The following is a 27059-nucleotide window of genomic DNA, read 5'->3' on the forward strand; positions in this document are numbered from 1 at the left end:
TATGAAGGTGCTAAAGATTAATTGAGTTACACTGTGGGCTACAACTTCCATATTTTTAGCCTATTTTTTGGCAAATTGGTATCACTTAAAAGTGTGCCAAATGATCTATTATCAGCTCCTGTTTGCGCTTTAACCATAAATGTACTAATAACTACCACTGTATTACTCTGATTAAAAAAACAACAACATACAAATATGATAATTCTCAGGCAAGTTTTGGAGTCCCAGTGAGATTAAAGTTTTCTGGATGTTTTACTATCGATTGCAGCGATTGACTTTTCGATACACCCCATTCCTTGTGGCAAATACTGAATATATGCATAGGAATAATTTAAAAATAAAAAATAAAAAAACAAAACAAAAAGATACAACAAAAAACACTATCTATTGATTGTTCAACTGGAGAGAATATTGTCATTCTTATTGCCAAGTATTCAATTAGTCTCGCTCTGAGCAACAACTTGAGATAAAGCTCTTTAGCCTATACTTTAGCAAATTCACATCATTTAAAGTGAGCGGAATTTGCCTTTAGCAGTTCATGTTATCAATGTGCCCATGAATGTACAAACAACTGTCACTAGATTACTTTGATACTGAAGAAAACTTAAAAACGTGATGATTTTAAGGCAAGTTCTGGAGTTGTGAAGAGAGCATTGTTCTTCTCTGCGATTTCTAAGCAGATTTGAGGATATTAATTAGTGACGAACATCAAGATAGCGGCATCTTCAAGAGGTATTAGTCACACTGACTCTTAATATGTGTTCACTACAGCAGAAACAACAGAAAGCAGAACAAAAAACATCCCCCGATTGAAAAGAACAACAAGGAAAAGTATTATAGTCTTATTATTGTGCCTTGTCTTACATCTATGCAGGGCATAATCATGCTTTAGGTTGAGGAACTACTGTTCCCTTGATGCATTGGGAGATGTACATTCCCAAAGATTAATTTGGGTAGGCTGTGGGCTACAACTTGAATTTTTACGCCTCTATTTTGGCAAATGAGCATCATTTAAAGTATGACGAATTATCTGTTAGCAACTCCAGTTTGCAGTGTGCCTATGAATGTACAGAAAACAATCGCTGGATTACTCTGATACTGATGAAATGTGATGAAAAAAAAATGACGATTTTAAGGCAAGTTTGGTGTCATAAGAAGTGATCAAGATGTGGTTCCATCCTCAGAAAGTGTAAGTCACACCGAATCTAAAAACCTGTGTTTTGTGCCTGTGTGTTAGATTTGACCTATGACCTCTGAGAAGGGGTCCAATTTTAACTAGCTCCAATTGGCTCCGTCCCCTCGCAGCCATGAGTCGACGGCGGGTTTCTGTCAAGGATCTGGGCGTGGCGGACTGTCAGGGCTGGCTCCTCCGCAGGAAGCAGGGCCGCAGCTTCCTGGGTAGCAATTGGAAAAGATACTGGTTTGTCCTGAAGAAGAGCTCTCTGTACTGGTACACCGACCAGCTGGTGAGTCCCGGCCGATCTTAAAGTGCTCGTAATGTGTTTCACGAGTGGGGTTCACAGGTTCTTTCTCTGTTTGAGCACATGTAAGAACAGACTATGTGATACCGGCCTGTCAGTGTTGTTCCTGAGACATCATGTCTAATGTTGCTCTGGGGGCCAGACTTGTTGAGGCGGCGACATGACCTTTCAAGACTGCAAATACAAGCAAATCACAGTTTAGTTTTGTATGCTGACCAAAGTGGCAAGAACACAGCCCGTGACCAAGACCACCAAGCTCCCACGTAACTCAAACAGGACGCCTCAAACAGTTTAGCTAATGAAAGAGACGCAGATCTATGATTTTGAACTGATTTCAGATTTTGGACTGATTGCTGACGGGTGTTTTTTTTTCTCGTCTCTGCAGGCGGAGAAAGCAGAGGGATTCATCAACCTGTCCGGCTTCACCATCGAACAGGCCAAACAGTGCAGGAAGAAACAGTACGGCTTGTTTCCTTTTGTTACTGTGCGTCATGTAGTGAAGGTCGGTGTGGCTGGAGAGAAGAAAAACAAAAACCACAGTCAGTGTAACTGTCTGCAGTCGATCGTTCTGCTGCTGACGACTCCTTCACACACTCAGTCAGGGTGAAGTCACCTCAACATACCACACACATCCACCACTCTCAAAGGCCCCGTAATGTAGTAAAGTGAGACTTCCTGTCTTTTTGATAATGAAGCAGGTGTAAATGTGCTCTAAAAACTGTGAAAGTTTCAAAACACTCAAACAAGTCAACATGTCCTCAGTAAGATTGTGATCAGTTAAACCCCCAGCACAGCGGCGGTTGTTGAAAAACGCTGACAGAGCTGATGAGATTTGTGATGAGATCTTTATTATATGTCACTGAAAGCTCACTGTTGTGTTACAGTGCGGTAACAGCCAGTCATCCCCTGGTTGTGACCATCTTCATCGCTGCAGAGAGCTTCACAGACATGAATAAGTGAGTATTTGATTGAATCTCTGAGTAATTCTGACAGGTTTGTGTGTGTGTCTGTGTGTGTGTGTGTGTGTGTGTGTGTGTGTGTGTGTGTGTGTATTGTGTTTGATTGTCTTTGTATCTATATTTTTTCATCCAGTAATGATAGCAGTCATTTCAGTCATGCTAAGCACATGCCTGTACTCAAGCAACGGTTGGCCAGTAGCTGTCGCCCACTCTTTAGTTAGGTATGGCAACACCACTTGGACAAACCGCACAGAAATACCGTGAAACCAGAAACCAGAAACGACTATTTCAGACCGTTGTACATGGTTTGTCGTAGAACAGCATTTTTTCCAATTCAATTAAAATGACCTTTACTGACACTGAAATAATGACAACAACATTGCCAAAACATAAAAACTCTGACGTCTCCATATTTTTGGACAGTACACAATAACTGCAATATGAACACTGGAGAAAAAAAGCTACGCTACAACACAACCACACACCGCCGTCCAAAATAATCATCAGCAAATTAACTCATAATCACATTGAAATGTTTTAGAAACATTCGTGTTCCCCTCAGGATGAATTGTAACGACAGTGAGCTGTTCGGTGCAAATTAGCAAATGTTAGCATGTGAAACTTACATGGCTAATGTCATACCCGTCAAACCCCAACATCCTAGCATTGTCACTGGGAGCAGGCTGTTAGCATGTAGCTCAAAGCACCGTCTCATAGCAGTTTGAATGGCTCTCATGTATCTGCATGCCGGCATCTACTTCAAACTGGAACGTCTGCTTTGAACAGAGGAGGTGCGCCGACCACATTACTTATCACCCACCTACAGTGCTGTACTGAGCACTCTCCCCAGGCAGCTTAACTACCATACACACTGGGGCTCACCTAGCCCTAGAAACCCACTCTAAACTCAGAGCTCATGTGTCCTTAACGACTCTGTAAGGACACTCCCACACAGAGTTTAAAAGCCTGCAACTCCCCTCAGATATCATAGTAAAACACAGATTTGGATCATTTTAATGTTAAAAAAGTACTTTTACTTTGCATACTTTGATAAAGTTAGCTGATAATGAGTAAGTAATGTTTTGAATGCACTGTACATAAAAAGGTTCCGTCTCTGGGGAGCAGAAATGTGATCAGCAAATTTGAGCAAAATCTGTCCGTCACATTTTGATACCTGCCAGCGGAGGAGATTTTGGAGGGGATCAATCCTCTGAGGACCACGCACATCTAACGAAACTCCGTGTCAATCAAGCTGATAGATGTTACTTTACTGTAGACTTGTCGTCTTGCATTGTATTTATTTTAAGATTTAGTTCCTCTTTCTTGTCTTTCTCAGTATTCACCCACTTCTTGTTTTGTGCTGTAATGTGAAACTGATGAGTCAGGTCCTGTTGAAGGTGGCTGCAGCATTAAAAGGCCTTGCATCTATTTGCAGGTGGATCAGTAAACTGTCAGAAGCAGCCGAGCCGTGTGAGGTGATCAATGCCGAAGGTCAGACTGCTCACACACAGTTTCATATAATTAACACAGGCGATTTAAGAATGATTAACATACATCATGTATACGGGAAACAAATGATAAATTCTGCTGAAATTGAAAGTATTTAACTCTTCTTAACTTCATCTGCTCCTTCCTGTCTTTATTTTTTTCTGTCGTCTCTTCTTCCCTATTTTCGCTCTCCCATTTTCTCTTTTGGTTACTCTTCTCCATTCCCTTTCAATTTTCTCGTCTTCCAAATTTCCCCTCCCTTTCTCCACCCTTTGACCCTTCCTTGGAATCCTTTGAATGAGTGTTTCTTCCATTTTATTGACCTTTTTCTATTGTCATTCTGTCTTCTGTTCTTTCTTCCTGTGAGCTCTTTCTCTTATCTTTCTTAAATCTTTTTTTGTTTCAGTTTTCTTGAAGACGTTTCACCTCTCATCCAAGAGGCTTCTCCAGTTCTAACTAACCGGAGGGGAGTTGCAGGTTTTTAAAACTCTGTGTGGGAGTGTCCTTACAGAGTCGTTAAGGACACGTTATTAAGATTCAAGATTTGATTGTCATTGTGTGAAACAACGAAACAGTGAAGCATCTCCCTGAGCTGATACGTGCAGAATATAAGATAAATTGGCAATGGTAATAAAAAATAGAATGAGACTAGGCGTTAAAGGGCCTGTCAACGTATTTCTTCTACAAAATGGAAGAAAAGTTATCCAGAATAAATAGATCTTTAAAAAAAAACAGAATATGGAGGAAAATAAGAAACTATGCTGTCTGCAGCAGGTCACTTTCTTCTTCCATTTCTTCTTTTCTGTGGCGCTCTGTCTCCCACAGTTCCTCCCTTCACTCGTCTGTCTCTTCTGTGTGCAGACTGTTACAGTGAAGACAGCGATCAGGACGGTGATGAGTGTGAGTCGACTTCCTGTTCTACGGACCCCGGACAGGAAACAGCAGGACCTGAAAGTGTGAGTGTCAAAAGAGTGAAACAGAACTACGACGTTAATTCGAATCCTCCCAACACTCTGTCCTTCTCGTCTTCAGCCTGTCTGTGAGTCTCCGTCCAGTGACTCACCCCCACCTGCTACACCGACCAGTAAAAACAGAACCAGAAGCACCTCGGAGAGCGGTACTTTGAATAGACACAGTAGAAGAAGAACACCTGTAGTTGGAGGTAAACGCCTGTCTTGTCCTGACCTCCCCGGACCAGACGGGGCAGGTAGAGAAGTGTCCCTCCCTCTGATCCAAGTCGGAGAAGAAGGAGAAGAAGACGACGGCCACGGTGAACACCTGGAACCACACCTGGTTACCGTAGCAACCGCTGATTTAAAGGGCAATTTTAACTATTTTACATCTGTGTGGATCTCATCTTCCTTTCTCCAGAGAAGCCTCCCGATGAGATGGAGTGCCTCTACAACCACCTGAAGGCCGCCAGCTTGTCTCCGATCGGTCAGTCCAGTAAGCGGGACTTCAGAGCGTCGTTCATCAGGCGATGTCAGAACGACAAAGTCAACGAAAAGCTCCACGTGCTCCGGATCCTCAAGAGCACTTTAAAGGTGAGCCGACAAAAGAGAAAAAAAAATATAGAAGCCAGAAACATAGGGGCTGCGGAAAGATGCTTTAGGTTAGGAGAGAAAATCCAACAAGAATGGCTGATTGTGTAGTAATGAAACAGGTTCAGATGAGTGAGCTGCAGGGGTAAGTGTTAGGCATTTGTTTTACCTTTTTGAATGTAGCCTGGCAAGCTACTCTCCTGTTTCCAAGCAATATGCTAGACTAACTAGCCTCCAGCCTCTAGCTTGATGGAAAGCCACAAGATTTATATCGATCTTATAATCTCACTTAAGAAAGAAAGCAAATGGGACATATTTCCCAGAATGTTAAAACTTACTTCAATTTCCATGAAAAATAACATTTTTTTGAGGTTGGTTTTAGGTGTTTAAGAAAGAAAGAAATGATTTGTTTGAGACAAAAACTATCTTTAATTATCTCCCATGTAGACTAAGCATGATTGCGAGAAACATTAAATTACACTTTTTTTTGCGTTACTGCCAATTATAATGTGAAAACAGCGATACACAGCTCGTTGTTCAATCATGTTCCCAAGCTGAGACTAAGCCCCTACATGCTAGCATCCCTATCAGGGTGTAGCACAGTGATGCTTTAGGCTACAAGCTAACACCCTCACTGTGCCAATGCTAACATGCTGATGTTTAGAAGGTAATGCCTGCTGGGTTCATGATCATATTATGCGAGTTATCACATTTGTACATCCGTATTCAGATTTGCAGACGTGTTGACAAAGCTGTAAATGTTGACGTAAGTATCAAATATTTTGCTGCACGAGCTAAACACCTACAGATACGTCATTGGCTACAACTCAATCGTGCCTTTTAATTGGCTGTCTTGTGTCACATGATTTACATTTGCAGATTCCTAAACATATTAACGGATTTTAGTACGTGATTACAGATTCTTTTACAAATTTACAAATCTGACGACGCACACAGATTGAGATCCAGTAACACAGCTGCACTCTTATTTGTACAGCATTTCACTACAATAATGGCTTCATGTCCTTCAGGCCAAAGAGTCAGAGCTGTGGGCCCTCGATCAGGTCCTGGCACACCCGACACTCACAGCACCAACATACAGGAAGTGGAAACTGTCCAACCCCATCCTGCTGCAGGAGATCATTCGATCCAGCCAGGCAGCAGGGGGCGCCGCGGAGCTCCGACCTCCAGAGACCTGAGGCCACATCAGTGCAGGGAGCATGCTCAGAGAGCAGGTTTCTGTGGTGAATCTCACTGGGTGCACTGGGACTAAGCAATGGTGCTGTGTTAAAGTACCCTCCAGATGGCAGTGGTGGAAAGTAACTAAGTACATTTACTCAACTACTGTGCTTCAGTAGTATGTTGAGGTACTTTGCTTCAATATTTCCATTTTCTGCTACGTTATACTTCTACTCCACTACAGTTTTGGAGGCAGATTTTGAACATTTTCCACTACATTTAAAGCTCTGCAGATTTGTACTGATGCAAAATAAATGAATAAATTATGATGTACTAGACGTTATATGAGGGGTTGGATACTATAAATATGTGTTAAAAAATAATTGTGATCCATATGCTTTTAATTAAATTATCATTTGATGGGAATTAAATGCAATTTGACTTTTAATATAAAAGCTGCTCATCAATTAAATGTTTGAGTACGGAAGCCCTGAGGGTAAGGTAAAGAGCTTTTTTTTTTCCTGGTGATCTGATCTAAATTGTTTTCTCCCCTGTGTGGATGACCTGACCTCCTTTTAAGTTCCCTTTTTGCCCCCCAACTTTTCATTTGTAAAAATGAGTTCAAAAAACATTTCAGATTCCCCCCATGTGTGAAAAGGGAAACATATTCTTCCCATCATGTCTTGTTTTTCCACCAGATTTTTTTTTTTTTCTCTGAAAGAAGTTGTGTGAAGCTGAGTGGAAGCTTTGGCTGAAGACTTGTTCTGGTGGTGCACGACAGCCTCGTGTGGTCAAAATGATTATTACAAAGACAAACAAAAAATGTTTTTATTCCTGCCAAACTTTCTTTTCACTTTGTTTCGTACATGAAAAAAAAAGGTTTTCTCCTGAAGAAAATAAAATAATTTTCACTTGGTTCAACATGAGAAAAAACATTTGTGAAAGGTTTTCTCTCTCACTGTTTCACACATGAATAAAATGTTTCTCCTGGGAGAGACATTATTTTCACAAATGGAAAAAAAAATAAAAAATGTAAAATGATAATCCTGACTAAGCCAATCCATTATCTTAAACTGCTCATTCTTTTCAGAGCCCAGCTACCATCGGGTGACGCCAGGATACACATTTCATCACCACAATCACACCTACTGACGACTGAGAGTAATCCATTGACCTAACTTTTGTATGTCTTATGTTTGTGGTAGGAAGCCAGAGTACCTGGAGAGAACCAAGGCAGGCACAGTGAGAACATGCAAACTCCACACAGCAAAGCCCTGCTCGGTCTTAAACCCAGGTCCATCTTGCTGTGGAGCAACAGCAGCGCTAACCACTGCGCCGTCGTGCTGCCCATCGTGACAAACTATAAAAGACAAATGGCCAAATTATATTTAGAGTGCTGCATCGAACGTGTCAATCCACCACACCCATCTGTGAGATCTGGGCTTGATTATCTTAATTCCCTCGGTCCTTAAATTATTGGCCACCATGTTGTAATTTTAGTTAGTATCTTTCATATGCCTTTTCCTCACTTCTGGGAATATTTCATGGAGAAATCAATTGTAGATTTCAAATATGGGCAGTTAGACAAAAAGAAATGCCACTTACGGAGCATATAACCCCCAAAAATGTTGGAGCGTGTTTTCCAATTAAATCATTTCAAATCTACAGAGTTGATTTCTAGTGTGAAATATTCTCAAAAGTGAAGTTAGTGAGGAAAAGTCTACAGAAGTTTTAAATTAAACTCCAGTGTGATGCTTGCCCAGACCATGAAGAAATGAGACAAAGAGAGCCCAGAGCTCACTGATGGCATGGTGTTTGACAGTTTAGATGGAGCACCCCAATTTAAAACCAAATTACTGATTTAAACTGTACTAAAATAAGAGCTTGTCCCAATTGAAATGCCCACTGGCTGAAGTTATTATTGCAGAATAACTATTACTCATTAAATTTGAAAAGTTTTATATCAAAAGGTTACATTGCATTTTTAATTAAAAACGAATCACCACACATTTAATGTGTTATAACATCCATATAACCCTCATAGGTTAAGCAGTATAGAAACTGTCAGTGTAGTCATTGGTTTGGATATTAAATTTTGAGTAATAAAAATTGTTTTAACATTTCTACTTGTGCTGTTCATCACCACAACCCTATGGACATTTGCCACCTCTGTGGGATAAAAATAAAGCCTTTGAAACAACTTTAGGATTTTCTGTTCAGTAAAGTAACAAAAGCCACCAACAATGTTGACAGTAAACAAATTTATTTTGTCATCTGCATTTTTTACAGCTGGAATTCTGGGAATTCAAACACGACGTCTTTGCCTGTGAGTTTCTTGTAGACACCAGAGAAAGTCTCCACCTGAAAGACAACAGGGCACAGATTATTTCAACATCCTATTAGTTTATTCAGATTATCAGTATTAACAGGGGTTCAGCTGGTTTAATTGAACTCGCGTTAAGACTGAAAACTTTGATTTTAAATGCAGGCAATTCTGCTGCTTTATTCTTAATCCAAAAATGTTGTCACAATTTAACTTATTTTTGTCTGAGAACAGGGAAAAATCCAATGTAGCAAATTTCCAATGTTATAAAAAAAAAAAATCTCAGATTTCACAATCTTAAAGCAGCGAACGTCCAGTTTTCTACTTCAAATGACAAACTGACCAATCAGTTCAGCACTGATGTACATGTTTCTATACTCCATGTCCCCTTTATTAGGGATTCTATGTCCAAATTACAGATGTTACAGCACTACAGCAGGATGCATTACACTGTACCCAATAAAGTTGGAACTGATTGTACACTGTACTCCTTTAACTAGTTTCTAATTTAACATTTAGAATTCACCACCAGCAACATGTAAATCATCACTGAGGTGAACAGTTTGTGCACTGCATGGTTTAGCTCCCCAGTAACTGCCCCAAAGGACTCTGGGAAGATGTAGGAATATGCAGGACGCCCGTCCTCACCGACCAGAGGCCGGGGACAGAGCTTTGTCTCCGACGATGTGGAACGGGACTGTACGTCTCAGCTCAAGAGCTACGCTCCCATACGCCACCAGGACAGAGCCAGGAGAGCAAGCTCGCTGGATGTCCACGTCGGATAAAACATACACGGGGATTTATGACTGCTGCCCACTGTTTCAACATCTGATCAATGCTGGTCCCAATAAGACGAGTAAGTTTTTAACATATCTGAAGGTGAGCAGAACCATCAACACTAGAAATTGAACGTCACCATGTGCTCTAGTATCATTTTGATGTTTTATAGTCAATAGTATGAACAAAATATTCAGCAGGTTAACTGATATACAAAACAATTGCAGCCATAAACATGTCATTTAAAATTGCCAACACATCTATTCCAACTGTTTTAATGACTTACTTTGTGTTCCACGTTGTTCTGCTGGGCCTTGTCCAGATGGACCTTGATGAGCCTGCTGCAGTCCATTTTGACTCTGATCCTCTTACCCACGATCTCACTAGGGAACACCAGGTCCTCCAAGATGGCGTCGTGGACCGCAGTCAGAGTACGACTGAGGAAGGAAAACAATAAATCACATGAATACTCAAATCATACAGAAAGAGCTGCGAGCTCAGGGATCTGTGCTTGGAACAGTGCCACAACAATTAGTCAAACAGTTATTGCCAACTATTCTGATGATCACTTTTTAAGCAAGAATGTTAAACACTTGCTGGTTCTAGCTTCTTAAATGTGAAGATTTGCTGCTCTCCTTGGTCATTTATGACAATAGATGGAGAGTCTTTGGGGTTTGGATTGTTGGTTGGTCAGAAGCTATTTTGAAGACATCACTTTATGCTCTTGGATATGTGCATTTTCAAATTTTAAAGGCCATCATTAAGATAATCGGTGGATGATACTCAAAAAATTCTAAGTTGTAGACCTAGCGTACATAACTAGAACTGAGCATTTAGTCACTAAATTAATAAAAATGAAATTTGCAAATATTCTGATTTGTTTATGATTTATCAAGCACAGAAGCCACATAGTCCATGCTTCCTTACTTCCCTTTTTTTCCCCCTAAATGTGCCAATCTTTGTGTTGCTTGAACAAAACATTTCAATATATCCATTAATTGTGACAGGCATCTTATTTTGGAGACCCAACACATAACAGATAGAAGGCAGTTATTAGCAGCGGCCTAAATAAAAACTAAATGAATCTAACCTGTACAACTTGGGAAAATGTTATTTGCAATGCATTTTCCATATATTATGCCAGTGCAACCAAATATAAAAACATGAAGTCCATTTCACACTGACACTTGAAGCTTGTGATAAATCTGGTATGAACAGATATTGTGCACTGCATGGTTTAGCTCCCCAGTAATTGCCCCAAAGGACTCTGGGAAGATGTAGGAATATGCAGGACGCCCGTCCTCACCGACCAGAGGCCGGGGACAGAGCTTTGTCTCCGACGATGTGGAACGGGACTGTACGTCTCAGCTCAAGAGCTACGCTCCCATACGCCACCAGAACAGAGCCAGGAGAGCAAGCTCGCTGGATGTCCACGTCGGATAAAAACTGTTTCTACTGAACATGATCACTGATTCACTCGGCACAGCAATTTTAAGGAAACATTTCCTTTAAACTGTTTCATAGATGACTAAACCAGCAAATAGTCACATTTATGAAAAATCAACCCCCCCCCCCCACAATTTTGGCATAAAATGACTTGAATCAAGTTGAAGTCATGTTTTGTTGTGCAACTTTAAAATAATTTCTCATAAAACTGCTTCACTTATTATCCTCATTGGCTAATAAAATGAAAAATGTTATATCAGACAACCCCAGTGTTTGCAGGTTTATTTCACTGAATTATACCACAGCAGCAAAGAACAGGAATACAAATCTATATTGATACCATCCTGACTAACATCAAAATAAACTTATTTTCAGAGTCCATCAACAAATTTCTGCTTATGTGACATTAAGCTGAGAATTTCTACTCACCTCCTGGGACGCTTCTGCTTATGCTGAATGCGGCTTTTCCTGGTGGGTTTGGGCAGAATTCTCCTCTGAAAATGACATCGTCTAATCAATTTCCAGCCAGGATTTACAATCATTTAAAACTTAAATCACCATAAAAAAATTAAAAAAAAAACACCAACTGTCTATAAAGCGCAGGATATTCTAAAGTCAAGTAGGGCACCAAGTAAACCTGTACTTATTTTGCTTTTCTGCTTTCAACACAATGGTCAAAAACAAAATGCACTGAAAATAGCATTTACGTTTCCACAGGACCATAACATTCTATAGTAAAGTTCGAATGTCAAACTATTGTAATGAACAAATCAAAATCTCATTTTGAACACGTTTCAGTCATAATGTGCACTGCATGGTTTAGCTCCCCAGTAACTGCCCCAAAGGACTCTGGGAAGATGTAGGAATATGCAGGACGCCCGTCCTCACCGACCAGAGGCCGGGGACAGAGCTTTGTCTCCGACGATGTGGAACGGGACTGTACGTCTCAGCTCAAGAGCTACGCTCCCATACGCCACCAGGACAGAGCCAGGAGAGCAAGCTCGCTGGATGTCCACGTCGGATAAAACAGACAACAGATCACCATCTCCCTCAATCCTTCCTGTAGCAGGCCATGGCAGAGGTCTGTTTTTAATTGTCTGCATGACTTCATCTTGTCAGTTGAGTCAAATAAGTCAAAACTGACTTCTGCAGGTGATTAAAAATCCATAAAATCTTCAAAAATCTTGACTTGAGATTTTAAGCTTGGTAACAATGCTTGAGATCTTTCCAGAAAATTTAATTGCTTTTTAGTGTGAGAAAACCCATTTACAGAATGTTCCACTAGCACTCAAAAATTTATGATTTACTCAACTGTAACAATGTGCAAGTTTTCCTCAAAAGAAAAGTCACCCCACCCATGACAAGATGGAAAGACCCCTTCAGCTTTAAACAAATCCAGATAGCTTTGATTCTCCACCAAAAGTTTGGTGCAACTCAAAAAGAATAAAATACTATCCCGGTGAGCTGTAAACCTCTAGTTAACTGTGGAAGAAAGAGCCTCACTATAGCACACCAGAGGGTCATCAGCATTCATAACTGCATTGACTGGACAAGACACCTCTATATCTCTGCTTTATCCATCACCATCCTTACCTGTGCAATGAAGACCACGTGCTTTCCACTGAACTTCTTTTCCAGCTCCCTCACCAGACGCACCTGAATCTTCTGGAAGGACTTCAGCTGAGGAACGGGAACGAAGATGATGATGGCTTTCCTGCTGCCACCAACCTCGATTTCCTAAAACCAGAACAACAGACTTAATATAACCTAATCAAAAATATCCTGTACAACAGCCCAATTAATTAAAAACATTAAGCGCATAGACAGCTCATTACCCCAAAGCACAATGAACAATTAAGCTTTAATCAGGAGAATGTTATACCTATAGCGATTCAAGTCGAGCCTTAATATCACATAATGTGCACTGCATGGTTTAGCTCCCCAGTAATTGCCCCAAAGGACTCTGGGAAGATGTAGGAATATGCAGGACGCCCATCCTCACCGACCAGAGGCCGGGGACAGAGCTTGGTCTCCGACGATGTGGAACGGGACTGTACGTCTCAGCTCAAGAGCTACGCTCCCATACGCCACCAGGACAGAGCCAGGAGAGCAAGCTCGCTGGATGTCCACGTCGGAATTTCATTTAAAACAGCAGCTTCAGCTGAATTTTAAAAATGAATATGACCAGCAGCAAAAAGAGTTCTTGATGATTTGTATATACAAATAGAGATACAGAGGACTCCTGTAAGCCACCTTACCTTTGCTGCAGTGATGTTCAGCTCTCTCAGCTGAGCCTTGAGGTCGGAGTTCATCTCCAGCTCGAGCAGAGCCTGCAAGGAGAAGAGGAAAAGCACTCTTGAATGACCATTCTAAAACCCAACTCCTGGACACATTTACATCCACTGCAAATAACTTGTCCAATTGGACAATATTTCTTCAAAGCAGGTTATGTTCCTTACATGTTTGTGTTTACATGCAACCAGCAACCAAAAAGAATGAAATTACTTAAGAGCAACTAGCTCAGTCAACACGTCCAGGAGATTTTGTTAGCATTTTTTTTTTTTAAACATACACTACATATACATCAACATTTCCCTCCTGTTTTCACCTTCAAACTATTAACTGACACTTTGATTTCGAATTAAGTGAATGTTGGACACAATTGAAGTAACTTCAAATTGCATTACAGAGCCCATTTAACAGAATCGGCTCAACAATGTATCATGCCATCTTTGAATGACGTCTGGACATTGAAGTCTTTGGTGGTCATCTCACAAGAACAGCCAGCTGTGTGGAGTACACAGCTTGACAAACGTCTACAGTAAACCCATGAGTTGACGTGATCCTGGTCCTCTTACCTGGGAGATCCCAGACTCGAACTCGTCTGGCTTTTCGCCATTAGGCTTCACTATTTTGGCGCTGGTACTGAACATGGCCTTTGTCTCTGTGGAGAGAAGTAATAAGACATGTGTGTTACAATTACAGGCTTCTTAACTGATATGGATCCTGGAAGAACTCCTTCAAACCAGCATGTAACGCTACCGCGCCAGGCTGAAGACAGAGCAGCTCTATGCTAACCGGGAGCAGCAGGCTAACTCAGAAGGATAGCCAACACGGAAGGTAATTTATGGCAAAAATGATTACCTCTGAATAAAAATACAGACACAAGCTAGACACTCACTAACGTTACATCAGTACAAACTGCATGTTAGCAATAAGTTAGAGCTAGGTTAGCTAGCTAACATAAATTAGCCGGCTGTCACTTGTCTTTGCAACAATTTCGCGGCAGTTTACAGTTATAAACAACACTTACTAGTTTTTATTCAGTAAAACGACTCATACACAGTGGCTCAAGTGTTCGGTCTAACCTACTGCCTTCTCCAGTCGCTGCTTTAGCTGCTATCTGAACACATGCACGGCCTAGCTAGCTACTCCCCGTTACAAGAACCCATTCACCTGAGCTTCTCTACTACGCTGTATTTCATGCCATAAATCTGCCATCCGCCACCCCAAACCTCATAATCTAAGGTATCAGAGACTTAAGAAGCTCTGTGGTGGGCGAACGCACAAATAAAACGACATTAAGGCACATTTTGGATCAGAAAAACCAGTCCGGTGAAAAATAGCACGACTAACCTCTGTCAACGACGGCCAAGGAAGAGGCCGGAACATCGCGAGAGTTGTATTAATCCAATCCGGGCGATGGCTATTGCTATCGCGAGAGGTGTTGAAGTACTCGCTGGGAATGAAAAGAACATCGCGAGAGTTGTGTGAGAACATAGACGGAAGTGCTTTGCTGTGGCTGTCAACTGTTGTCAATAGGACTTTTGGATTTCTTTTTTCGCAGCAGTTTAAAAATTCTAAAGAAACGCTTAGTCCCGGGGATTTAACACCAGAAGAGAGTCATACTTATCTGGAATATTTGCGTGTATGTGTCTTGTCGCTCTTCAGAGAAAGCAAACTAGCTAGCTAATAACAGTGCTAGCTAGCTAATTTTGGCATTTTGACTGTGTAAGTTGCGTATGCCGTACTGTTGAATTTGGCTTGAGTTTCCTCGCAAAACACAAATGACCAGTCAGATTCAATGATACCTCGCTGTTAGAGCTAACGTCACGATGTTAGCCACCTCCGTTTCACGACAGTTTCTCGGCACACAGTGATGTTAAGACTGACTGGCTTTTTCAGAGTTGCACGCAGGGCTGTCTGCAGCGCCGCCGACGACATGGCGAAGGGCAAGTTTTTCTACGCAGTAAAGAAAGGATTCAAACCAGGAGTCTACACTTCATGGTAAGACTGTTTGCATCTTAATGTCAGCGCGTCTTATTGTAAGAAAACCAAAGCCGTTGATTCCTCAAAGCGCTTTCCCTTTAGCGAAAGGAGGCATATGCCAAATTCCATTCAAATATTAGGTGGTTTAATGTCACTTTGTCCTCTGGTAAAATGACACACCAGCTAAAAGATAATTTGAAAGTATTTTGCAATCGCAACAATACACTCTTTAATTCGGCTTGGAAGCCATCTATCTATCTATCTATCTATCTATCTATCGATCTATCTATCTATCTGGGAATGATCACCTGTTTTCACTTTGATGTAGGGATGAATGTAAGAGCCAGGTGGACAAATTTCCATCTGCTTCTTTCAAGAAATTTGCTTCAGAGAAAGATGCCTGGGCGTTCTTCAGAGGAGTAGAACTCTCTGCACCTTCAGTGGAGAAGAAAGGTATGCTGGTAAAGACGAACATGAGGTTGATGCTGTTAAAAGGTTGAAGTTTTGATCCCAGCAGCAAGTTAATTCATCAACGCTCAAATATGTGCAGCTTTATTGTCTGCAGAGAAGATGCTTAATCAAATACTTGATCTGCCTGATCCAGGATTCCATGCTTTGTATATGACAATTTACAACAACAATCAGGAATTTTATGCAGGAACTTGTTGCGTAGTATATGGTTGTGGATTAGGGATAAATGCCTCCTTCGAAACTCTAAAATGGCACTTTGCAAACAAAAAAATAACAGTTTGTGTTTTTGACTTTCAGTGGCTGAGCTTTTGGAGTCAAATGAAAATCTGCTTCCCAAAAGAGGCCCGGAGCCTCTGGAGTACATCCCTCTCGGAAAGAAGAGATGTCACACAGAAGAGCAGGCTGAGTCTCAACCCAAACGAGTCAAACAGTCAGAAAGTTCATCTTCAGTAGGCCCAGACGGATTCACATACATGGGTAAGAAGTCTGGAGAATGAGATAAACGTAAAATATAAACGGTGATATGAAGCTTTCACCTTTTTTTGTCCAACATGACAAGAAATATGTAAGGTTTTTTTTTCACTTAAAAACGTGTGGATGATCTTTCCACTGTTCGCCCTCTGTCCAGGGGATGCTGTCGTTGTTTACACCGACGGTTGTTGTACAGCCAATGGAAAGCGTGGTGCTCGAGCTGGCATCGGGGTGTACTGGGGCCGCAACCACCCACTGTGAGAAAATGCACGCACACACACACACACACACACACACACACACGCTTTATAGACAGCACATTCAGACTGTAACTGGGTTTTATCTAAATTAAAACTTGAAACGGATAACCTTTTTTGCTCTAACTTATTACCAAGTGAATGTTTATTGCACGTAATGGCTATAGACTTGTGACACCATCAGCTTTTAAGATTAGTCCCTAATAAACTTTGCTTTCCCTATGTTGGCTACCAGCGCATACAAAATCTCCATAATAAATCAATTCATGGGACACATTTATCGCTTCTTTCTTGCAGAAATGTTGCAGATCGACTGCAGGGAAGACAAACTAATCAGCGTGCTGAGTTGCAGGTAAGCCACTCAACACAAGTGCTTCAGTGTTAAAAGCCAGATTCTAATCATAATGTTAACAGCGTAGTGAGCAGGAGTTATTTTACTTGAAAAACAGCAATCGTTATTCTTATTAGAACTGAGCATGCCCTTAAACACACACATGCCTTTGACGCTAGAACTCGAATGTACTGAAAGGAGTTTTTAAACCGTTTCAAATGAATACCGCTGCCTCTATAAACTACATAAGACCTACATAAGCAACCTTTGTGATATAGTTATTCTTTATCTGTCACTGGGTTAGATAAGTCACAAGATTAAACCATGTTTGAGTGCTAAGGACTAATTTGCTGGGTCTCAGAACCTGAGGAAAGAAGCTCTTCAGTGGTACAGCATGAAAACAAAGTGGACTTTGCTTCACCCTTGTCATTTTGTCCACAGGGGGCGCCAGAATCAATGAAAAAAATTAATGTTCTCCGCAGTCCAAAGCTCCTTTTTTATTCTGAATGATGGAAGTAATGTGTCCATATTAGAAAACTTTGAATGCTTGGTCTAGTTAAACAGGACGCATTTTCATGTTTTAAATGATAAACTTAAAATTACTGTTTTATAACAAGCATGTCAGTATAACTGCAGGTCTATAAAGTTGTGCAACATATCAATGAACATTTTTGCAAACATATGTCCTTTTTTTAAAAATCATGTCCTTAAATTTTATTCTATAAAACATATTATGTCCTAGTGAAGTCTTACAAAGGTCTCTAAAGTATGCAGACAACATACATATTTTAAAAAAACCCAACAACATGTACAACAGCGTTAATAGCTTGACTTTTGTGTGTTTCTGTGTATTTTCATGTATGGACCAGGCAGCCTGCAGAGCGCTGAAACAAGCCAAAGAGAAGAACATTAAGAAGCTGGTTCTATACACGGACAGCAAATTTACAATCAACGGTGAGTCAAAAAAAATGAAATGCTTTCTGTGCATGAAACCAAAGTGGTGTAACGTTGATCAAAGTCTTGTTCATCTCCAACATGTCACAGGTCCAGGGCTTATGATTTTCATCTGAACAGTTAAGTTTGAAGTCTGTGGTGTTGTTGGTGCAGGTGTGACCAGCTGGGTGAAGAACTGGAAGCTGAATAACTGGAGGCTGAAATCTGGTGGTCCGATCACCAACAAAGACGACTTTATGAAGCTGGACAGACTGAACGCAGAGCTGGAGGTCGTCTGGGTAAATATCAGCCTGCATCACCTCTCACTTCACCCTGATCTCAATCCTTCGCTTTCTTGTTAGTTAACATTTTCAAGAACGAAGAGATGAAGAAGGAAAAAAAAGGAAAGTGCTTAATCTTGGGGACATCATTTCTCTGTCTTCTATTTCCAGTTGCATATTCCCGGGCATGCAGGCTACCACGGCAACGAGGAGGCCGACAGGCTGTCGAGGGAAGGGGCAGCGAAGCCTTTACCGCAGCAGCATGACGACGGAGACGATTCCGATTAAAGCGATCAGCAGCAGGACTGTTTATCTACTCTGTGATACAGAGGTTTGTTTTTCTCTCAGGGTTCTGAGATGGAACCAGAAATCAGTATTTTTTCCGTTTTTCTGTGAAATGTTGATTTAAAATGTGTGTTTCTGCTCTAAATAAAGTTTTAAGTTTCTGCCTCAACCGCCTGTTTTGTATTTCGTGATGCAGCGTGAAGGAAGGTAGGGATTGGAGAGAGAAGGCAGCATTAACAAGTGAGGAAGAGAAGGGAGACGAGCAGGAAGGACGAATGAAGAAGGAAATAACATTCAAAAAGGGACAAAGAATACTGAGGTACATGAGTGCTATTCATCATGTTAAGTTGCACTTTTTCATGTCCTCTCCTCCTATGAAGCACTTTGACATTCTTCTCTTTTAAAGGTGCAACACAAATAAACATTATTATTATTATAATTATTGTTATTATTATGATGACTTGGAGATGGTTTCCCCTTCACTATCATGGAGGAGCTTCCAATCCCTGAAATGCACCCTTTAGGAGACAAGGAGAGAGGAGGCTTCTGGAGGACCTTTAAACGAGGAAACGGTGTCTCCTTTCTTCCTTCACTCACAGGAGACATTGGCATGATGAAATATAGCTCCAAGAAAAAGAAGGGGGCAGTCTAGGATGGGTCTAAGAAAGGATGGGTGATGTGTAAGGGAAGGAAAATGCTTCCCTTATGCTAACATTAGCTCCATACATTCTCTCCTCCCGAACTGAAAACTGTTCCCCCTCCATCATGAAGGATCTTCTAATCCCTTAAATGCTCCTTGTGGATAGAGGAAGCTTCTGGAGAGGAAACGGGTTCATCCATCCTTACATCTTTCTTTCGTCCTCGCAAAAAAAAAAAAAAAGCGTCCTTAGTTTGACTGCTTAAAACAGAAAACGTGCAGAACTGATTCAGAGTAGTTGTAATGCAGTCAGTCGTCCAGCAGGAGGAGCTCCAGGTTGTTGTTACAACTCAGACAAAGCTCAAACCCAGCAGGATGTCTGTTTATTTAAGGATCTGTTTAAATACTGATCGGCACATTAGATTCATATTGCTTCACACACATTGTTGCTTTGGGAAGAAGTTTATTAAAATAAAACTCTGTTGAGAGTGAGGTGGAATCTAATCCGGATCTAAAGTCCTGTTTTTCTTACACAAAATTAAACTGGGAGATGTCTGCGCCCAGTTTGCTGAGCAGACTGTAAACCAGTCAGTGTTATTACTAAAACAATATTGACCCAAAGTGCCCGGCTGAAGCTGCCTGTACGGACGAGTGTTCAATTCAGTATTCAATTCATTTATTCCTATTTCCCAGATAGAAAGCGCCTCAAACATTCTCATTATAAATAGCTATAATTTGACAGACCGGTTCAGTTCAAAGCAGGCCTCCTGTCATCTCACACTGGGCAGGATGAAAACACAACCTCCCAGTGGAAACCGACTAAACATTTAGTTTGCTTTATTAGGATCCCCTTTAGCATCATCAAACGGAGGGATTTCTCTCCGGGATTTAATCTCACACCCAGTTGATAGATAATTCATGTTTGTACACATTCATATGGAAATGGCGGATAAACAAAGAAATAAACAACACAACAAAAACACTTTATAGGTGGAGAAATACAACATTTACCTCACATGACGCTCATAAATTGAGACAAGCTTAACTTTACATGTCTGAAACTATAAGATGAAGAGGGAGACAGAGCCAGCACCCGTCGAAAGAAAACCTTTTCACTCTTTTTTGAGGCTCCGTTTGTAGCCAAAGTCTTCCACGCGTGGCTCTATACATTACATTCATTTTTAATACACCTGTGTGCAGTTTTGTCAAAATAGCGTGACTTTTCTAACTCACCTAATTTGGCAATCTTTGGTAAACTTAGTAACAAAAATTATGTAATAACTGAGCAGAGAAATTCCACAGCTGGATGCAGTAGATATCCAAGGATGAAGCTGAATGAGCTAATGGCATGAAAACTTTGCTGTGCGCGCATTCCAATCCTATACTCAGGTCAGGTGGAGGTCCGACTGTGTAAAGCAAAAAAAATCAGAGAGGGTTTATGTCTTTCAAACTTTATCGGACTCAACAGGCGACATTTCAGCCCTCAGTAGGCGAGCAGCTACCAGGACGAGGAACACACAGGCAGGTCGACCTCTCAGGCAAAGCTACTAATAAAACAGATTATACTTTATTATTGTATTTTATTAATAGATTGAGAGACGAGTGTCAAAGCAGCTGCCGAGCCGAGAGGAGTTGTAGGAAGAGAAGTTCTCCGAGGCTAAGAGACCTGAAGCAGAACTTGAGTTTAATCAATTTGTGCACACACACACACGCACACACAGACACAGACACACACACATCAGAATAACATCTTATCAGTTGCCTTTTACACATCCCGCAGACTCAGAGAAATGCTACCATTGATTCTGAGTCGTATTTACCACCTGATGAATATTCGCTCTTCCTCGCCTCCAAACTCAAACTAACTGAACTGTCCACAGTTCTGCTTTACAACTTCCTGTTGCTCTGCCCTTTCCAACCCGACAGAACTTTATTTCACCTCCTCGCAGAGTTTTAAAAGATGCCTCAGCACAAGTGGTGAAATGTGGATCACTTCACTTTCTCCTCTTCCCTCTCTCTCTCTCTTTCCTCTCTCTCCTCCTGTTTCTTATCACCACCACCTTTTCTTTGTCTTTTTCTTCCTTTTCTTCCTCTTCTTTCCCTTCTTTTCTTCATCCCTCTTCATCTTGCTCCTCTTCTTTTTCTTTTGTTTCCTCCTCTTCCTCTTCCTTTCCTTCTTCTTCTTCCACCTCCTCTTCTTTTTCCTTTTTCCGTTCTTCTTCGCCTTACTTCCACTGCTTCTTCCATTCTTTTTCTTCTTCATCATGCACTTATTATGCTTCTGCCACTCTTCTTCTGATCCTTTTATTTTTTCTTCATCTAAATCCGCCTCCCCCCCCAAAAAAAAATCTCACAGGGCAGTAACGGTATTTCAACCTTTTCTGATCTAGCGCATTTTTAAACAAACTGATTTAAAAATAAAAACTGGTTGAATAGTATTCATACTGCATCGGCAGGTTTTTCCACTCGTTATAGGGGAAAAATACACTTTTTAGGACGTGTTTACACACAGAAATTTATTCATGATATTGTGGGTTTTGAAAAAGAAGTGGTTAAAATTTTCTCAAAGTTCCCTGTCGACACTGTAAAAGGGCTACTTCCATGTAACTGCATCAGTGATAAAAGTCGTATAGTGAATGTGTAACACAACAGCATCAAACTTTTGAGTACTACACTTTAACTTGTAATGGAGTATTTTTACTTTTTGTGTTACCGCTTGTTTTTCTGTGAAGTATCTGCCTCTTGTCTGCTTCCCCCTGGCAGACCTTCTGTACGTCTCCGTAATAAAAAAAATTATTTGTTTCTGCTGATGGAAACACAGAGAAACAGAAATTAGAGACTCACCCCTCCTCACTTGCTCCCTTTCTCATCCTCCTCCTCCTCCTCCGTCCTCCTGCGGCCGGTCGATTGGTCGGTGTCGATGTTGGAAACGGCAGGACGGAGGCTCGGGGTTCCTTGCTCTGACCCCGACTGCTGCCTTGCGGCGAGCGTGGGGCGCCACGACCCCGCCAGAGGCAACCCAGTCTGAGAGAGAGCGCCTCTCGGAGGTCAAAGGTCACCCCGCAGCAGCTTCACCTCCTAGCGGGCTGAGCCTTGTTAGCACTCCTCCTCAACACACTCATTTCTCCTCAGCAGACTGAGCTCTGGCATTGGTCCACCGCTGCCCTGCTGGAGGGGAGGAAGACCGAGCTAACTGTAAAGAAACTTAACAAACCAGACATTAGAAACATCCTGCTCACACTTCAGTGAGAGGTTTTGTCAATTTTTAGACCAACAATGTCTAAAATAAACCAGAATGTTCTGCCGGGGTTGAAGAACCCTCTGACACCACAAACCGTCTGACACCGAGCGGGGGATGTTCGCTAAAGTGCCTCGCAGTCCTGATGGGGAAGAAAGAAAAACTTCATGCTGACGTTCAGCCGCTCGACAGAAAACAAGCCCAGACTGCGCTGCTGTGGAAGCCAAGTCGCTTCAGCCCAAGTTGAGTCCCACAAAGTTGGAGATTGTATCGGGTCATGTTTGGTCACCGAGGTTGGGTGTTGGCTGCTGTGGTCCGTCCAAGGTCGTGTCAAGACTGATGAGCTTCTGTCTTTTTTCTTCAGGTTGCAGCGAAGACATCCAGCTCATGTCCGAGCCACTGAAGTCACGTCTGACCGGCCGGGCTTGTGTCGGATCGGTCGGTTTCCAAGCCCGCATACAAGTGGCCGAGTTAAAGAGTAAAATGCAGTAGCACCTCCTGAAAGTCTTGAATTTGTTGACCTGCAGTCGCTGAACTTCTCACCTGCTGTGGTTATGTAACTCTGTGACATCACTGCTGGGCGTGGTCACAGATGCATAAAAGCAAGTCTGACTACAACCCACAGGCTTTAAACTTAAAAATGCATGTCACAAACCATGGAACTAGTAACCACAGTATCCCCAGACTCCCTTGCAAATCATGCAATTTTAAGAGCTGCTGAGCGAAGGGAAACTTGACTTAATTTAGTTTCAAAATTCATATGATAAATTCTGATTCATTAGTGCCTTCTTAACTGACAGAAACAGCACTTCTTTGACACTCCCCAGACTCCCTTAAAAAAAGAATCACTCACGAGAAAAAAAAATCTTAATCATGAGGGCCTTATTGCATATTCGGCAAATGCTCCACGTTAAATTGTTGCTTTCTTTGTGTAAGTCTGTCCCAGTTTGTGGGCTCCGACTGTTGATCCACTGATTAAGAGCCACAACGCGTTTGGTCTTTACAAACGGAAAGAGGTCCGTGTTTATTTGCATGTAGCGTGGTGAAGTGAGATTCAATCGAGTGGTCACTCAAGACTGGCTGAGATCAGGTCTGGAGTCTCTTGAGTTAATATCCAAGTCTTGTCAAGTGAGCAACTCTGCCCAACTCAAAGACATCATGTCTCCAGTTGCTGAGGTTCTGTGCGAGTCACTGACGGCCAAGTTGGTCGTGTTAAAGGGACGCTCTGTAGTTTTGGAGGAGAAATTCAAACTCAGAATCATTTTTTTATTTAATAAATGAATAAACAAGCTGTTCTCAGAGGAAAATAAGGTCCCCAGAACACTGCCTGAAGCTAGAAAGGTGGCAGGGTCCGCCACATATACACAAAGTAAAACAGTATGAAACTGTGTTGTCCTTTACGGTCAGCTTGTTTCTTCAGTAATAGAAAATGAAGAGAGAGATGTTCCTGTTGTGATTACAATTTCTTCCCCAGAACAACATAGTGCACCTTTAAAGGCCATGTACGCAGTGGCTGACATCACATCTGTGTCGCTGCAGTCACACTGGAATCTCTGAGTTGAGTGAGTCTGGAGTTTCTGCGCTCAATTTTTTCCGACGTCCTCATTTGCAGGTGTCATGTCTTAGTCAACAGAGTAAATACCTATGTATCTGAAGTCTTGCTCGGAGTTTCTGCCATCACGTCACAAGCTTTTGAGGGCCTGTCTCATATGCCCGAGCCTCTGAGTTAATATCCAAGTTTCACCGAGTCACCGAGGCTACATTCGAGTTGACTGAGTCTCAGAGTTTCTGCGATGTCCTGACTTTCCAAGGTGCTCATTTGCAGGTGTCGTGTCTTAGCCGACATGCCCGAGCCTCCAAGTTAATATCTAAGTATCTGAGGTCATGTTTGAGTCTCCAAATTAATGTCCAAGTCCTGTTTGAGATGCTGAGGTCCTGTCCAACCGGCAGGGCTCCTGACATTGTTTCTGAAGTCTCTGAGTTATTATCCAGTTCTCCGAGGTCACATCTGGAATTGATGAGAACATGTCTAATTTACAAAGCTCATGTCTGAGTCACTGAGGCCTCATCTAAATGTTCTGTGTCTTTGTGGTCAGGTCAGGAGTCGCTGATATAATTTCTGATCATGTCTGATCTGATGTCAAAGTCTCTGAGGTCATGTCCGATGCCGCCCGGAAAGCACTGAGCTGCGGACATCAAGTCCAAATCAGAGAGATAATTGATAACTTTCCTTTCTCAAATTCATTGCGAGGCACTCTGGAGGAGGACACCTGCTGATTACTGGAAAGTGAAACCTTGAGCTTGTTTCTTTTAATCATCAGAGCACATCTGGCTTCGACAACGCTGCTCCTGCTTCCCCTCTCCTCTCCAGCGTTTATCAAATCGTTCCTCCATCCACTCCGCCGACTTTGTTTACGCCGGCGCCTTTCTTTCTGATCCGGCATCAAGCAGAAGCTCCGCTCAGCTCTGCACCGGAGGAGGGGAGCGCAGGAGGAGTCGCATTCGAAGATGGCGGGGTGAACAAAGTGGTGTCTGTTTCCATGACAGCTGTCTGCATCTGGCTCTGAAACCAGCTCCCCACCTCCTCCGCTCCCAACATGACGTTTGATATGATGAGAAAGGAGGGCGTCTGAGAGGGTTTTGTGTTTTTTCGGGGGCGATGGTTTGCTAGAGGAGGGCACTGGCTCAAAGAACTCTCTGATTTGTTACATAAGGATCGTCATTCCCAGCAGGTCCCGGGTGAACCTGTGAACTCGCAAAACTGAAACACCACAGCTTGTTCCTCCTCTCCAGCTGAAGATGTTTTAATCACGGATATCAGAAGGCACAAGAGGTCAGAGAGAAAACAAAACCTGCCAAGACTGTGCTCATTAAGAAAACACCAGAATTATCTTTAAAGAAAAAACAGTTATTTCTACATCTGTGTTTCAATCAATTATTCTGAGATAGTGCTGTTGAAAAATAGTCTGTAATTGTAAGTTGTGTAATTTAGTGAAAGCACCCTTATAATAATGTAAATAAAGTCATTATCTCCCCCCAAAATGCTGATGGAGAGTCAGGTGAAGTTCTGCAGTCCACAAAACATTTCTGGGGCTTCACAGGGAAACAGTGTTGCAGCATTCTCCTAAACAACTGAAGTAGCTGGGGACTTCTTAAAAAGGTACCACACGGCTCATCTGGCGTACTCCTTGTCTCTCAAATCCCAAATTGATTTTGAAAATATGTTAATAACCTCTTAACAAGTCAATTTGGGATCTCGGGGCTTGGGGGAACTTGGATTACGCCGCATGAGCTGTATGGAGCCATTTTATGTTGGTATTGTTGTTTTAGTCCCCAGCATTGACTGTATAAAACTGTGGACAGGTACCGGTCGGTTGGTACTGGCCGTCACCATCTGGGCAGTGCCTGACCCTGCCTAACTCCTGGATAATCAAATATGGGCAAAGGTGGAGCCGAAGCGAGCCTAGTCTGCTAAACAAGCCCGCCGAGCTGGAAGCTGCCCGGCTAACTCAGGCTAACAAGCGCTCTGTTCACACACAGAATTTGGCCTCACATTACTCGGGTTTATTTGCCACAAAAGGACAAAATACTTGACTGTACAAGGGTGTATGTGTGTCTGTTTATACAGTTAGTATTCACCAAGTACTTTTTCCTGTCTCCTCTCTGTACGTTTGTGAAAGAGCTCGTTGCTGGTGACAGAGAAGATGCAGTGAAGATAAATCCCCTTTTTAAAACCAAAAAGTTTAAAAAACAAACTCTGTGATCTCCTCGACTCCCAGCGCTTTTCTCCAGAGCTCGCAGGCTCCCGCAGCCGTCTGCCGGTTAACGCTTGTTAACTGGGTCGCCCCTTAATCCAAAATATCGACCTTTGTGCCTCCACACCGAGTCTGTTAGTCCAATTAGCAGCACACAAAGACATTACATTTTTCTGATATTCGCATCACAAATCCTCGAAAGGCATCGACACCACAAACACATCTGAGAGGTGAAGATTGGGGATTCATTTAAAAAATGCACTCCTGTGCAGTTGTCGTGAAGGAATAGATTTGGTACAAAGACCAAAACTGTCTTTTGTACCATGCTGTAAGCAGGTTTATTTCTGCTGTGAAGATGGGCGGAGCCTCAAGTGGCCATTCGAGGAACTGCAGTTTTTGGTTCTTCCTTGTTGTCTTCGTTAAAAAGTCCTGGAGGTTTCTGCTTGGTTTCAGTTGTACAGTAAAAAAGTTTTGTGGGAAATTACCAGACTTTCCATCGCCATTTGGGTGAGGGGATAATGACCAAATTTTGATTTCGGGTTGAACTGTTCCTTTAACTATTGAGCATATGGACAGCAAATGTATCCATGTGTCCCAGATGAACTGCTGCCTGCCAACATATTACGACCTACAAAGACAAAAGTTTGCCCGGACTTGGATGGATGGAGCTGTTGGTCAGTGAGGTAGGTGAACACACCACAGGCCTCAGTCAATCTCCGTGATCAATTTTTTCTTTATACTTAAACGATCAGCGGATCAGCTATTAGCAGCTTGGCAGGTTCCTGTCATCGGGGGCTTCATTATCTCATCTCCCTGCTGATTTGCATCGTGGACAGAAAGCGCGCGAATCAATCGGTGCCCTCGTCGAAAAAGTTTGGTGTGCTCGGCACCCCTGCAGCCATCTCTAAAGTTCCACTTCAAAATGAGATTTCTAGCA

At 42.0% G+C, this 27059-nt stretch overlaps 3 protein-coding genes and 4 non-coding genes across 10 annotated transcripts in view; 2 read left to right on the forward strand and 5 right to left on the reverse strand.

Moving 5' to 3' along the window:
* LOC115574580 (CNK3/IPCEF1 fusion protein-like) overlaps positions 1 to 7135 on the forward strand; it is a 56518-nt gene extending 49383 nt beyond the window's left edge. Inside the window, exons 15-22 of the mRNA XM_030406211.1 lie at positions 1259 to 1466; positions 1867 to 1940; positions 2366 to 2437; positions 3876 to 3931; positions 4790 to 4884; positions 4961 to 5198; positions 5300 to 5472; positions 6501 to 7135. Coding sequence (XP_030262071.1) covers positions 1259 to 1466; positions 1867 to 1940; positions 2366 to 2437; positions 3876 to 3931; positions 4790 to 4884; positions 4961 to 5198; positions 5300 to 5472; positions 6501 to 6668 — 1084 coding nt within the window. The 3' untranslated portion in view covers positions 6669 to 7135. The remainder of the gene's footprint in view (positions 1 to 1258; positions 1467 to 1866; positions 1941 to 2365; positions 2438 to 3875; positions 3932 to 4789; positions 4885 to 4960; positions 5199 to 5299; positions 5473 to 6500) is intronic.
* A 1759-nt stretch (positions 7136 to 8894) lies between these two features.
* Positions 8895 to 14902, reverse strand: rps7 (ribosomal protein S7). Its single transcript, XM_030404585.1, has 7 exons — positions 14831 to 14902; positions 14053 to 14138; positions 13453 to 13524; positions 12788 to 12931; positions 11624 to 11688; positions 10035 to 10185; positions 8895 to 9009 (listed from the first exon to the last, which is right to left on the reverse strand). The coding sequence occupies exons 2-7, from the start codon at positions 14125 to 14127 to the stop codon at positions 8932 to 8934; spliced, it is 585 nt and encodes a 194-aa protein (XP_030260445.1). The 5' UTR covers positions 14128 to 14138; positions 14831 to 14902; the 3' UTR covers positions 8895 to 8931.
* Positions 9533 to 9752, reverse strand: LOC115574697 (small nucleolar RNA SNORA73 family). Its single transcript, XR_003982553.1, has one exon. It is a non-coding gene; the product is annotated as a small nucleolar RNA SNORA73 family (small nucleolar RNA).
* LOC115574701 (small nucleolar RNA SNORA73 family) lies at positions 10968 to 11187 on the reverse strand. Its single transcript, XR_003982557.1, has one exon. It is a non-coding gene; the product is annotated as a small nucleolar RNA SNORA73 family (small nucleolar RNA).
* Positions 11996 to 12215, reverse strand: LOC115574699 (small nucleolar RNA SNORA73 family). Its single transcript, XR_003982555.1, has one exon. It is a non-coding gene; the product is annotated as a small nucleolar RNA SNORA73 family (small nucleolar RNA).
* LOC115574700 (small nucleolar RNA SNORA73 family) lies at positions 13110 to 13329 on the reverse strand. Its single transcript, XR_003982556.1, has one exon. It is a non-coding gene; the product is annotated as a small nucleolar RNA SNORA73 family (small nucleolar RNA).
* rnaseh1 (ribonuclease H1) lies at positions 14187 to 18820 on the forward strand. Of its 4 annotated transcripts, XM_030404582.1 has the most exons (10): positions 14190 to 14314; positions 15380 to 15481; positions 15792 to 15916; positions 16232 to 16411; positions 16563 to 16662; positions 16960 to 17014; positions 17863 to 17947; positions 18101 to 18225; positions 18379 to 18538; positions 18689 to 18820. In XM_030404582.1, exons 1-9 carry the CDS (start codon positions 14265 to 14267, stop codon positions 18493 to 18495), a joined length of 939 nt encoding a protein of 312 aa, XP_030260442.1. In that variant the 5' UTR covers positions 14190 to 14264; the 3' UTR covers positions 18496 to 18538; positions 18689 to 18820. The 4 variants fall into 4 exon arrangements, with proteins under 4 accessions (XP_030260443.1, XP_030260441.1, XP_030260442.1 ...); XM_030404583.1 differs by lacking the exon at positions 18689 to 18820 and having other exon boundaries at positions 14187 to 14314; positions 16602 to 16662; positions 18379 to 18661; XM_030404581.1 differs by lacking the exon at positions 18689 to 18820 and having other exon boundaries at positions 14188 to 14314; positions 18379 to 18661.
* The last annotated feature ends 8239 nt before the right edge of the window (positions 18821 to 27059 follow it).

This window comes from Sparus aurata, chromosome 22, assembly GCF_900880675.1.
Source record: "Sparus aurata chromosome 22, fSpaAur1.1, whole genome shotgun sequence".
NCBI lineage: Eukaryota > Metazoa > Chordata > Actinopteri > Spariformes > Sparidae > Sparus > Sparus aurata.